Raw genomic sequence first — 14413 nt, forward strand, 5'->3', positions numbered from 1 at the left:
TTGCTTTTGTTGCTGGTCATGTCAATGAAGAAGGACTTGTACCTTGAAACCTGAAGATCCCTACTGTCATTCACAATTTGATTTTTAATATTGTTTTTGTGTATCAAGTTTTTGCTACCCAGCTGCCTTCTTACATTTCTCCATTATATGCTGTTCAGCAAAACCAGTCTTCTCCATGATCCTAATGAGGGTAGAAATGTGACTTAGTAGTTCCATCAAGTTACATGTGACAGTAATAATCCAGCTCCAAATTTTTCAGGAGCTTTTCTTGTACAAATTGTCCACATTAACTGAATGGTTTACATCAGAGATCTGCTTCAAGTCCTTATCTTTTTTGACCTGATAATGGATATGCTATCTCAAGGAATAAAGATTAATCCCCTGGTGCATGTCGTTTGCTGATGACATCATGTTGGCAGCACCAACAGAGGGGTAGTGGAGTCAAAACTAGAGCAGTGGAGGAAGGCATTGGAAGACAGAGGATTGAAGATGAGTTGGAAGAAGACTGAATACCTAAGTTTAATGAGGATCAAGACTCGAGATTGGTATGGAAGGGATGAGATGGAACTGAGTAGAAAAATTTAGGTATCTTGGTTGAACAGTGGCTGATGATGGAAATTTGGAAGTAGAAATAACACAGAGTGCAGGGTGCAGGCTGGATGGAAAAATTGGGGAAAAGATGTCACATGTCTTGTCACGACCATGAGAAATCAACATAAAGGCTAAAGGCAGAATGTATAAGACAGTAGTGAGACCAGCTTTGATGTATGGAGCAGAAACATGGCCAGTAAAGAGAGTGCAAGAAGAAATTGGATGCGGCAGAGGCAGAAGATGCTCAGGTGGATGTGTGGAGTAACAAAAATGGACAGGATCAAAAATGAAAGAATAAGAGGAACCACTAAAGTCGTAGAACTATCAAAGAAGGCCCACGAAAGAAGTCTGCAGTGGTATGGCCATGTGATGAGAAGGGATGAGATATATGTAGGGAGGAGAGTGATGCAGATGGAGGTGCGTGGTGGGAGAGCAAGAGGAAGACCAAGTGATGGTAGATGGATGTAGTTAGAAGACCTGAGAGACAAACAATTGTCAGAGGATGATGTGTTTGACTGAGCCAGGTGGAGAAGCTGTCAGAACATCGACCCCATAGAAGTGGGAAAAGATGCAGAAAGAAGATCATCTTGTGCAAATTTAGGGTGAAGATGAAATCCAGGATATGGGCTGTTTAATTTGCTGAATGGAAATATACTGCTACAGTTCTGGTAGGCGTTCTGAGGCTGTGATGAAGGCAACATATTGAGAGTTGAGTTTTTAAGTCAGACAACTTGACTATCTATGTAGACACGTCAGAGATGTGTGGGTGCTATATTCTCCTTGTGTATGCTTTCTTTTTCTGTCTTTAACTCTTCAGCTGAAAATCCTTATGGACAAAAGAGTCAACAGACTATAAACCCAAGAGAGCTCCAAAGGGCAGTCAGCCTGCAGAGACACAAATTATAGGAAAAGGTAATAAATAGACAAATATGAGGAATAGAAAAATAAAACTGATACACCAGATTTCAGGAGACATCAGCAGAAAGCAGGATTGAATTTGCTCCTTGCTTGAATATTTGGAAATCATAAGATTCATAACTGCACAAGGCAGACAATGCCATATTTTAGTAGTAACCAAGATAAAACTACAAACAAACTGAGTAGTCTAGTGTTAAACCTGTTACTAGAAAATGACTTGTTGTTTGCAGCAGCAGCCTGCCTAGTGTTACAATCAAAAACATTTAGTCGAGTTAAAGAAGAGTGCATAGGATGTATGTTATTGTAGTACATTTTATGCAACAAACATAATGAACTCACTTTGTCTGTGCCACAAGTCAGCATTAAGAGTTTACAAAATAAACTTGACTGACGACATAACTCTATCTTAGATTTGAGATGAAGGTCAGCACCTGAAGACCACACTAGAGAACAGTTCTCTAAACAAGGTATGAGAAAAGAGTTTAAAACACTTGATAATAGCTTCATCATGAAACATTTGAAAACATTTCCACATGACACTGACTTTTGAGAAGCAGAGGAAGCAATATACGTATTGCTTCTCAAAAGTAAATGTCTTGTCAAAGGTTATGCCTGAAATCTTATGAGTTACTGACATTTAAAACCATACCCCAAAGCCCACCTCATTCATGAATGTGCCAAGTTGCTGTTCAAGGATTCTGCAACCACAACTTGAGGTGCAGATATGGAACAACGGTTAGAAGAGTAGCATGTGGTACCTCACAGTTTTGACTGACAGGCTCAAATGATTTTTGCTGTGGGCTTTTCCTCCAGGCAAATAATTGTACCATACAACCAATTCTGGAAAGTCTTTGGCAAATCAATGAAAGATGTAGTTATGGCCAACAAACTCTTTAGCTGGGTTTTTGGTACCATCTAGGTTATCAAGGAATGAAGGTATTATCACTCCTTTATCTATGGAGTAATGTAAATACCTTCTTTCATCTGATTTAGTCTGTTGAGAATGTTGGTTAGTAGACAATTTTACATCGGAAACACGAAAAACCTGCCTTGTCTCAAGCCTCTCAATCAACACAACATGTGAAAGACTAATTCATTACAACATTCCAAGAAATTGTTTAGTCGAAAATAAAAACTATTATTCTTTGTTCAGGAAAAGGCATTTCAGAACAAGGAGGACAAGAACGTTGAAGAGGGAAGTTCTTAAAAATGAGGTTGAGAAATGTCTAAAAATAGAACAGTTGGCAGTCGACAGTTGGATACCATCCCTCGAACTCTCCACATTTACATGATAGAAGAAAACAGAGTACACAAAACAAACACCAAGGAGGTAGGTGTTGGGTTTGCATAATAAAAAAAGGCAACAAAATACTGTAGTAAGTAAAATGATATATAAGGAAGAAAGGCTCCAAAACTTATACAGTCTAAAACAAGTCAAAATGGCTGTGTAGCCAGAATAAGTGAATATATCATTAGGGAGATTTAGAAAAACATGTTGAAGTGTTTCAATATATTCAAACACAGAAGAGAAAGTTGAACAGCAGGTCGGAGAATGAAACCCACACCTAGATGAGACAGCAGCCAAAAGTAAACTGCGTAGAATTGAATGCGCACCAACTTGGTGGGGGTGCTTCCACCCCCTACCATCAGAAGTTATTACCATAACCACCTTGCAAAAGTTTAACGGCCGGATTTCCAGCTCGCTGAAAGTTAATCCCATATGTAAAGACCGAGGGTTTGTATGTTAGGAAAAATACATATTACTTATAAATAAAATTTGTAATTTTTTTCTTAAAATGAGAAAATAACCTATCAACTGAGACTTTGTTGCCTTTCTTATCCAGTTTATTACTTCCAATCCCTCAGTGGTCTTTTCTTAACTTTGTAGTGATTTCTGGATCTCCAAATGCTTCACAGGGGTCTGGTTGAAATGTACATGATAATAAAGATGATACTAGTTTATAAAATAATTTTATTTTTGTAGGAGTACATTTATAATAATTGCAAGAATTCTGTTGCATAACAAACAAACACTCCTCCTGACTGTGCAGGTTTGATTCGCCCTGAAGCAGCTGTTGAAGCAAATGAGACAAATACTGCTTTTGATAAGGTGCTCACTCAGTTTTGTCTCCACTATTGGTACCATCCAGTAGTTCTTGTCAAATTTCATGATCTATTTTCACCTGTAGCAGGTAGAGCTTTATAAGATATGCCAATGAAACAAGATTTTAAAGTTTTAAATGGTTAGTAGTTATCAGTGGCTAATTGATGCTGTTTATAGAGATTATGTAATGAAGTTACAATCAATTTCCTTTTCAGTGGGGTAACACTCAAGGGGAATTGTCAAATCAAGGGTACTCAGGTGATTCAACTTCCGTTGTGGGTCCATCTGGTCCGCAGTCACAACAGGATCAACCCCTGGTGAGTGTTACACTGCATACCTTGTGAAATTTGTCACCTTCAGAAGAAATCTGTCTTTCTTTCTTTTACAGTATTTATTAGGCATTGTAGCATTAGTGGCTTGTGAAATTTTATTGAGGTCTTTTTTTGTCTATATATTAAAAAATTCCTCTTGGAGGTTTTGCACTTTACTGTATTTGAAACCACCATTTATATGAAAGTTGGGGTATGTTTGAAGTCTTATTGTCATTGTGGAATTTCTGTTGGAGAAATGAATTTTACAACTGTCACCATTATTCTTGGGTACACCATCAAGGTACGTAAATTTTTTTATTGTTTTTGGTGTGATTTCTGTTAAAAGAAGAAAGATAGATGACAATTAGTACTGTAATGCTAGTTTTTGTATGAAATATTACAGTAAAAGTACAATGCACCTCTTGTCGGTTGTTGTAAGACATCTTGTAGCCATCACGGACGTGTTGCAAATTGTATATTTGTGTAGGTTCCAAGTTTTACAGTTTTGCCCTCACTGGTCTTGTTGTTAATTTAGTATTTATTTTTTAAAGGTTTCAGCTTTCAAAGTACATGTACTTGCTGTCATGAAGCAAGTGTTTAAATATTTTTATTATTGTAATGATAGGTATAAATTGAGTTCAAGATTATGATTTAATTGTCACTGATGATTTTCAAGGAATTCACTTGGAACCCTTTTATTAAAAGTAGCCAATTTATTATTAATCTCTTTCATTTGATAATTTTATTTGTAATTTTATTATATTTGTGTCACAACAAGCCCATTATTTACATATGCCCACATTCATGGTCTGAGTTTGAGACGCTTCATTAGAGGAAGATAATCATGTGTTTGTTGGGTAGCAATACTCTGCTTGCACCTCCATGGATTTCAGGTATCGGAATGGTAAGAGCCTCATTTTTTGTGTGTATCTTGTTGACAGCAAGTTCTGTATTCCATGACAATATTTATATTTCTTAATATTCAGATCTACTTCTCTCCATTTATTAAAAAATATCTTTTTATCCTAGCTGTTGTTTCTGCTATGTGTCTAGCAAAAGTAAAGATTTTGTAATGAAATTTGGACTTCAAGTCAGTGGTCCAGTTAGTAATTTCATGTGGTACCGACCAGTTCTTGGCAAACTTATTTTTGCTCATACTCTATAGAGGTTTTAGTATTGTGTATTTATTGTCTTTAGTGATATGACGAGTAAGTTTTCTGTTTTTGTAATGATTGGAAGGTTAGATACCTATTTTTCAAGTTAGTTGCTGGCTGGCATTATACCAACTCTTCAATTTGTATATATAGTGCTGTATTAGAATTAATCCTATACATAAATTCTGTACAGTTTTTAAGTTACCACACCATTTATGCTGTATTTTGTAATGCTTTTAACTTCAGTGCACTCGAGGAGATTACCTGCATACTCAGTTACCACCAGATATGTATTTTTGTTTTTATTTTTTGTAGAGTAATGATTGTTTTCTCATTGCCTTTAAACTGTGTAGCAGCAGCCTGGCCTTTGCTACCATTTAATTGTAAGTAGAGCTACATCTTGGGTTAGGAGCTTGTTCCATAGTTCTAGATTTGAAGTTGGTTTATATAACAACTTATTATAATATACTGTATTAGAATTTGTTTTTATTTTTGTGCCATGTGAGAGAAATCTGTAAGAGAAATGCTTTCTACATGGTCAGCAGTTTTTCTTTGTGGGGCTATATATTGTTTTTATCTTGATAATGTTATTTACAAAAAACAAAGATTTTTCAAATGTAACCTGCCATTTGCATCAAATGGCCTGTCTCCCAACCCCTGGTGAGTCTCGCAGCTATAGCCAGTGCCACAAAAAGTGAGGCTTTTATCTGCCTGGTGCCTTGGATTTGGGGAGATGCGAGTTCATTATTGCTAGCCAGTGAGGAGAGCAGGTACTTAACATTTGGGAACTATGTGTCTAGGGTCTTTGGAGACTGTGAATGTGGACACAAATAATGAAAGGTTTATGTTGAAAATATTAATTTGAGAAAAATTGTTTTGCTTTTGAAGTACAGTGAACCCCCCTGTATTCACGGGGGATGCATCCCACACCCCCCCCTGCGAATAGGTCAAATCCGCGAATGCTTAAAACCCCTCTAAAAACACTTAGAACTGCCCATTTTGATAGCTTAAACCAAGAAAAACCCTGTAAAAATGCTTATACCTGAGTATTTTAATAGTTTTATCACAAAAAGTGCATTTATTCATGAAATTATATGAAAGTACAGTAATTAGTGAATATTTCTCAGTGAAAATACATGAATGGGCAAATTTTCCGAATGATGGCTAGATATGCTCCACAGAGAAACCAGCGAATCGTGAGTCCACAAACCATGAGAATGCGAATCTGGGGTTTACTGTAAGCTTATTTTTGCTCAAGTTTACACATTGATTTATTTTGTATTTCCATTTAATGATAAAATACAAGTTTCATATTATCTTAGACAATGTAAGTATAGTCGTTCATTGGAAAATTTGAACAATAAATTTTATTGTAATAATAAAGAACTAAGGTACAAGTGTGTAAGGAGTGAAGGATTATTTTACAACTTTTGAAACCAGATGTTTTTAATAATTTTTGAAAGTTTGTCAGGAAACAGGCTTGCTACAAATGTGACCCCTTTTTTGTAGGCTTGTAAATGTGACCCTTTTATTTTTGTTTCATAATAACCCAAACTGATGTCAGGTATTAAACAAAACTTAAAATAGCAAAAGGCTTCTTTTCTCAAGCTTTTTCAGCGCCAACAAAAAATGGAAATGACAGCGGGAGAGGAAGTATACCAAAAAGATTAAAACTTATTGACTATCCTTTTTATATTATAGGTTTTGTTTCTGAAACGGTTTTAGTTATAGACTGTAAAACTTTTTAGGTGATGGCTACAAGACGTACTACAACTTAAAAGTAAACAGCAGTAAATTTTGTGGTGAATTTCACTTTCCAAAAACTGATTGGTTTAATTCTTGTGTCTCAAGGTGACAACCTTTCTGAATACTGTATCTGTATTCTTGTCATTCCATCCATCTTAGTTGATAAGTAGAGGTGCCATTGAATTTTATAACTCTTAGTAATATTTAGGCTGGTAAGTGGAAGTTTAAAAAAAATAATTGAGGCCCAAGTTGATTTTTTCGATAATGTATGCAGATGAACTATTTTCATTATTTGATGAAGAGAAGCACTATTGGCTTATGTTGTCATTATGATATAAACTAAGGCCTTGAACTTTGGCTGAAGGGTTTTGCTACAAATATTTGCGTATTATCATTCAGTCAATGCTTAATTCATATGAAGTTAGAAAATCCCAGAATTTGAGCTCTTGAGTTTAAATAATATATGAGTGGAAAATTTTTTATTTACACATTTAAATTTATAAAAATGTTACTGACCAAACATTTTAACTCATTACTAACTTCAGTAGATATATTAAATCATCTGATGGCTTCATTAATTGTAATTCTTTTATCTCTGAGGAATGAATTTTTCTTCATTAAAATACAAGTTTTCAGAAAATGGCGAATAGAATTAATTGTCTTCGCATGAGTGCTCCAAAATTATCAGAGAAGGGTAGTTGAACTTTTGTCTAAATGAAAATTAATATTACTTTCATCTTGGAAATTGGAAAATAATGCATTAAGTCCTGAAAAATCCATGAAAAGTGGTGATTTTTTCTCATTTCTGTATGGCTTTATATTTATGAGTTAATTTAAATATAATTATTTGGTATGGAACTATTCATTTACATAAAAAAGAAATGAGATATGATAGCTATGATGAATCACCTGAGAGTCTTTTGTTTTCTATTGTCTAGTTGAAATTGTTAAAAACTCTGCTATTACGTGGATAATGAGTGTGAAATCTCATCCTGACCCTCTTTCACTGAGCAGTAATACTGTAGGATGTTTTTTCTTAAATATTAAACGGTCCAAAATTATTGTTAGCTAAAAACAGCCTTTTAGTCTGTATGCCTTGGGTACTTCCCTTAATGTGGAGTTTCAAGTGTTAAGAGTGTGAAGTGAACACTGAGAGGAAAAAATATAGTATGATGACTATTTATGGTGATAAATGTAACTAGTTGTGTGTTATGGGTTGCTGATCACAAATAGGTTAAAAAATTGTGATATATGAGTTTGGTTTTTCCTGGAAGGAATGTTAAATACACAATATTTTCATCCCTATTTTTGTGTCACATATGTGATAGGTATAAAATATTGTTTTTGTTCTGGCATATAGAGCATATAACATAAGTGCTAAGTACTGTACTGGCAGTTGTTATTTGATACATTTTTAAGTCTACATATAATCTACAACTTTTTAATTGTCTCTGCAATCTTTATTTCCTTTTGTCTAATTCTGTTTGCACTACCATTCTAATATTGTTTACATTAAGATTCTTACCACCAAAGGGAGTTATAAAAAACATCTGACCTGTGTGAAATTAACATTGAATGAAAATAATGGGGTGTTGTCTATGGTTGGATGGGTCTCAACACCTTTGAGCTTATCCCAGAACTTGAATTGTAAATTTGCCCATACAGTATCCAGATCTTTTACTTTATGTATGTAACAGCACATGTTAGCTAGGAGCCTAGCCATTCATGAAGAAATTACTTACAAGTCATACTTGCAGGTCATTTTCCCACCACTGTGGAGATCCTTTAACACATTACATCTGAAACATCAATTTCTGCTCAACTGTTGTCTGTCTTTCTTTTCATCATCTTGTTAAATTTTTTCACAGTGTCTAATGCTAGTGTAATCATTTAACCTTTTGTCCCAAACCCATCACTTAACAATACCTTAATCATGCAGTCAGCAGCTTCAAGAAACACTCCTAAAAAGAAGGTGGCAGTAGTTTCCACACAGCTGGGCCCCAAAGTTCATTTCTCTTAGAAAATGGTCATTTCCTGTGTGTATGTTGTACTACACACACCTGTGAAAATTTGATCCCAGCTTTCCTTATCTGTGCTCTTCAGAATCATAATGTCCTTGTCATTTTTTCATTTGTAATCATTAACTATATCATAATTCATTAAAGTTTCTTTGAAGGTATTTCACATGGACAAACTCATAAACTTTTTGGTGTTGATGCAGAGCTTGAAAATCTAGTAGATGGACCTCTTTGGACAGATGGTGTCCAACAAGATTTTTTCATCACTTAAGAAGATAGGACTGCCTCTATGTTTATTACTGCCAAGGACTATGAGGGAGATGTGAGGCTGATATGGTTATTACATATCATGAAATTCTGTGGGCACTTGAATGATTCATCAAGGAGTAACTTGACCTAATCTGGAAATCCAACTTAAGTTTTTATGGCTGCAGCTGTCAGTCATAGATACCTGTTTATTTTCCACCAACCCATGAGCAGTGTGCAGTCTAAAGGGCATCCCCAACAGGCTCCTCTTCCATGTTGATAATGCTTTGTGTCATTTCAAAGCCTTTGATGACTTGAGCCACAGCATTGAGGTGCTGTTTTTGCCTTCAGACACCACCCCTCTCATCCAGCCTACAAGGAAGATTTTGGTTGTTTCCTTGCAGCAATCTTGATAGGACAGTTGAGGAATACTTTACGGATTTTATTGTAAATTATGTGATCGACTTTATTGGTGATGAGACAGCCTTCAACTTTGAAAGCTGTCTGGCAGAAAAATGTGGCCTAATGTAGCCAAGGTTTTAAGGGCTTTCTTTTTGTCGCCAGCACTTTCAGTGACGTGAAATTTTTGTCCAAGGTTGGGTTTCGTGAGGTGGACAAAGAGAATATTGACATTTTCACCAGTGTGGATTGGAGCTTAAGCAGGAGCATGTAGCACGTTGTGAATACTGTAGTCCAAGGAAGAAAGATGCAAGAGCTCCTAAAGCATTTGACAAGTATTTTGTGGCATCCTCTCATGTATTGAGTATGCCCTAACCTTATAAAGGAGGTTGGTCCTGATACCCCAAGGGGGTATTATAACATTTTTTTTACTTTTAAAATGATTCATATCCACTTCAGTAATTTAAAATGATTCATATCCACTTCAGTAACTTAAAATGATTCACATCCACTTCAGTAATTTAAAATGTTTCATATCCACTTCAATTTACTGATGTATTGCCTGTTTGATATTTTAAGTAAAATTAGGTGTTTACATATTGTCCTGGAAAATGATAGGGGTACGGTATGGTTTTTGAAATATTTTTTTGCAGATTTAAGTTATGTAATAAGTGATATAGAAAGTATTCAAAGGCATTATGCTGTAAAGGCACTACTGTATAGGGTTATTGGGTGGGTGGGATGTAGTTACTTGGAACACATGCATATTTTTCCCATAAGTCTAGAGTGTTATACATATTTTTTGTTATGGATAGATGGACTGCATTAGTATATAGGGGGTATCCATTTTCCAGTCTCTTTAGAAAGGTAAAGAATGGACAGTGGATCATATTTTTGCATTTTGCATAAAGGGGCTTTTTGTGTGGGATAGTTACTCATTAAAAGAAAGTAACTGAGGATATCTCTTGCCCAACATATGGCATGTGTTGGTTAACAAATTGTGCAGGTAAAAGTTATTGGCATTTGTGGAATTTAAAAATATTTTTTGATAGATTTTTTAGCAGATTATTTAAAATAAAGGAATAAACAATTTGTGTTAGTTTTTGAGAGCCCCTTGAGTAATGGGTGCTGTCTGTTGTACAGTGCTGTGCCTTCATTGTGATTTACTGCATTTACCAAAGTAAAGAGACTTAAATTTGTTTGTTGGTTCTGTATGCCTACGTTTGCAGTATTTCCAGCGAGGATGTTTATTAAGTCATTGCCTGTATCTTGAGATGTGTTTTAAAGTAGTTGTTTAAATAATTTTTAGTTACTGTTTGTAGGCCTTGCAATTCTTCCCTTCCATTGAAAGAATGATTTAACTTAATGTAGAAGAGGCTAGATATAAAGCAGATTTATTCAACATGTGGAAGATTTTGTTGAACACTGAGAACTCATCTAACCATTAACTTATAAACATGTTTTCATTAGATGGTAATTTTCAGTATGTACATATGCGTATATGAAAAGAAAAGTAATTGCTCTCAGCATTTATCAAGATTGTCTAGGAACTGGGTAAAAATCAGACAGAAAGCACATGAGCATAAGTGAATGGAGTGAGTTTATTTCACAACTCCAAATGTGAAAGGTTAAATCAAACAGTTCTAGCTTAACATGCTGAATTTATGTGGTATCCTGAGAGAGGACATAAGAAATTAGTGGTCTTCATGAGTTGATGGGTATATTGTATACAAGGTAAGGAAATTTACATCCTTCACCTTGAGAGGACTTGAAAAATAAGAGCCAATTTGCACAGAACTTAATTAGGTTTCTCGTGTTTCTCCAAATGTCACCTGTTTATATCTTTTGTGCACAACAGGTGGAAGGAAATTTAGTATTGAAGAAAATCTGTCATTAAATTTATGCTAGATCCCTTCCCGTGACATGTCCCATTTGGTATAGTTTCACTAAGGTTTCACTATGCATATCTTGCTCCAGTTTTTACCTGTTTTTGGTATTGTTATTATAAATTAGTTTGAGACCCCAAATGAAAGTACTTGCCCTAATTGTACATTTTTAAATGAAAGGTGAAAATTTAAGGAAGGTAAAGTTAAAGAAATTGGACAACTGTGTGGGAAGAGACCAAAGGGAAAGGGAAAGGATGAAAAATAAGAAGCGGAAAGTGGTGTGGGTGAGGCCAAAGGGATGCTGCAAAGAACCTAGTACCATCTTCAGTTTCCCTTGTAATGTCTGCTGTTATTGCTTTCATTATTTTTTGTAATTCATACCACCCTGTGGAGTCATTTATGAACACATACCTTAGCTGAGCCTTGTGAGTTGAGGTTTGTGACTCAGTGCTGTGGTTTTAACTGTTTAATAATGATGATTGTCTTTTGAATCTGTTGTGGCTCACCCCTCATATTATTATCTGAACAGCAGCACCAATATGCAGTAAATGTGCCTTGCTGTCAGACTTCTCAGTTCCAGAGATTCTTTATTCTTCCCACTATTGGGCAGTGGAACAATCTCCCTGAGGATGTGTAATTGGAACCTCAAAAGTTCAAGGGAAGATGCATTACTACCCAAAACAGTTCTCCGTGTATTTTAATAAATAATTTACCTACATATTTATCTATTTATTTATTAATTGGTTAATTTAATTTTTCTTTTTTAATAACTGATCTGTTCTTTCAGTATATTCTACTAACTTCTGTTACTCCTTACATATGAACACCATATTCTTTGAAAACTTGAATTTCAAGTCAATAGGCCCTGTGAGCTTGTTCCATACGAATAGGGTTCATCTATATAATAATAATAATAATAATAATTAGATTTGCATATGTATAAGTATCACAAACCCATTTTGGAATAGCCTTAAGGTATGAGGGACTTGTACAGGTGCATAAAGCAAAAAGTTCCAAAAAGAGTAGTTCAGTGGTGCTTGTGCAGCCAGAGGGCCCTCCAAAAGCCAACAGATGAACCACTTTGTTGGGCTTGCTCATCAGCTAGACCTTCAAAGGTGTGCAGTGCACTTTCTGACTCTTGTGAGGCCAATTCTATGCCACTTATGACCTTGCTGTCAACAGCTTCAGATTAATATTCAGTTACAGGTTCAAAACTCCTTTGTCAGATCTGTTGCCACATCATAATGCTGGGCATCCTCTGTGCAGTCTTCTGTGACTGGCCTTAGTGGCTCAGACAGAAAACGTTACATATCACTTCAGGTTTGGACCAGCCTGGACACATAGTTTTGCCATTTGCTCTTGTGATGTGGCTGCTTGCGAGTTTTTGAGCACCATTAAATGTCTGATGGCTTTGTGTGCTCGCTGCCTCCCCAGTGAGAGAGTTCCCAGGCTTTCTGAAACTTTGTGGTTGTCACAAAGTTTTTCTTTTGCACGAGTCCCTTTTCTACAAGTTTCCTCCACACCCTCAGTCACTATGTCTTCTCGTTTGAGTTTATCTAGCCTATCTTTGGTGAGTGAAATTCTTAAGGAATTGCTGTGATCATTGTCACATCTCCCTGCAGTTATTGTGACTTGACTCATCAGTGACAACTGGGCAGGGATTTTAGCTTTGACCAGCAACTGATTTTTCATTCCCCTCAACATTATCTTATCCCTAGAGGCATTCTTCTTTGAGTAATGAATATGAAACTCAATAGTTTTTGATTCTTGCTCTTCTTGTCTCTCTCCCTTTATCAGCAGAGTTCATTGTTTTATGTCCTTTGTGCCAGTCTGCAGACTCATTGCATATTGGGGTACCCAAGTCAGGAGATCACCAGTGCAGATCTTTAAGCACAGAAGCTCTTCTTTTGAACCTGTCCTTGACAACTCCCCATCTCTCTTCATCTAATGAACATGAGGTTGCATCCATCATGGACTCATGTGTTACATCCTTTCTCCCAAATAGTGTTTCAAGCTAATTTATGATGAATAGGTTTTTTGTTAGTAAACTTTATACAATAGAACAAGTTTTTGTAAAAATGAACTCATCAAACTTGAGTGCCCTCTTCTTTTTTTCATTAGATTGAAATTGGTGCAATACAATAAGTAGCATCGATAAATACGTCAAGTAATAGAGCTGGCTGACCATGGTTAGTGGAACTGTTCTTTTAGGAAATTTTTGCTTCATGCACCTGGATATGTTCTGCACAGTTCAAGGCTGTTTTATGATATTGGGTGTGTATAAAAGTTTATTTTGTTGTAAAAGCAGGTTTTTCTTCCAGGCCATTAAAGAATTTATTCGTTATGGCTCTAGGTGTGTGTGAGTGAACTACAGTGCAATTTATTTCTGATTCTAGCAAGTTGGTGTTCATATCATAGTTTTACTTGAACCCTTATTCGTATCATAGATGGTAATGAATTACTGGAAAATTGCAGTGAAAATCTTGACTATTTTGCTGGAAATTTAACTGCCAATAAGTAGTTTGTCGATACAGGGGAAGAGCAAGAACAGCTGGAGCATGTTAGTAACATGCCAGCCTTGCAAATATAAGTAGATGGCTGTGGCTTTTTTTGTACTTATATATCCTAACTATATTTTGCCATGTGATGCCATGTGAAGATTTAAAAAAATTGGTGAAAGTATATGATACTCCTATTCTAGGTCTAGAAAATTCAGAGATTTTTCTGTAGGCTGAAAAATTTTGTGGTTTTGTTCTCTGAAGACTAAGCATTGGTTATGTGCTTAAAGGAAGAAACAACATTTTGGGAAGTGTCAGATTTGCTAGGTTGTTAGTATCGCTAACCAAACAAGAAATATAATTTTAAAGTTTTCAAGTGTTTATTTATAGTATGCGACAGTATTTTGAGATCAGGTTATTTAAGATCTTAACTTTACAAGAATTTTTGTGTGTTGCACTCCCAATAATGATATTGCACAGTGCTCTTATAACATTTGAACATACAGTATTTTTATGAAAATCTTGGGCATAAGAATAAGATA

At 35.5% G+C, this 14413-nt stretch overlaps 1 protein-coding gene across 11 annotated transcripts in view; it reads left to right on the forward strand.

Moving 5' to 3' along the window:
* Window positions 1–14413, forward strand: part of LOC136845024 (longitudinals lacking protein, isoforms H/M/V-like) — a 345912-nt gene that overhangs the window by 264861 nt on the left and 66638 nt on the right. For all 11 annotated transcript variants that reach the window (XR_010855043.1, XM_067114714.1, XM_067114706.1 and 8 more), the window contains one exon: window positions 3829–3930. Coding sequence is in view for 10 of the 11 variants with exons in the window: in XM_067114714.1 (XP_066970815.1) it covers window positions 3829–3930 (102 nt within the window). In the remaining variant the exon portion in view is untranslated. The remainder of the gene's footprint in view (window positions 1–3828; window positions 3931–14413) is intronic.

The sequence above is a fragment of the Macrobrachium rosenbergii genome, chromosome 13 (genome assembly GCF_040412425.1).
Source record: "Macrobrachium rosenbergii isolate ZJJX-2024 chromosome 13, ASM4041242v1, whole genome shotgun sequence".
Classification (NCBI taxonomy): domain Eukaryota; kingdom Metazoa; phylum Arthropoda; class Malacostraca; order Decapoda; family Palaemonidae; genus Macrobrachium; species Macrobrachium rosenbergii.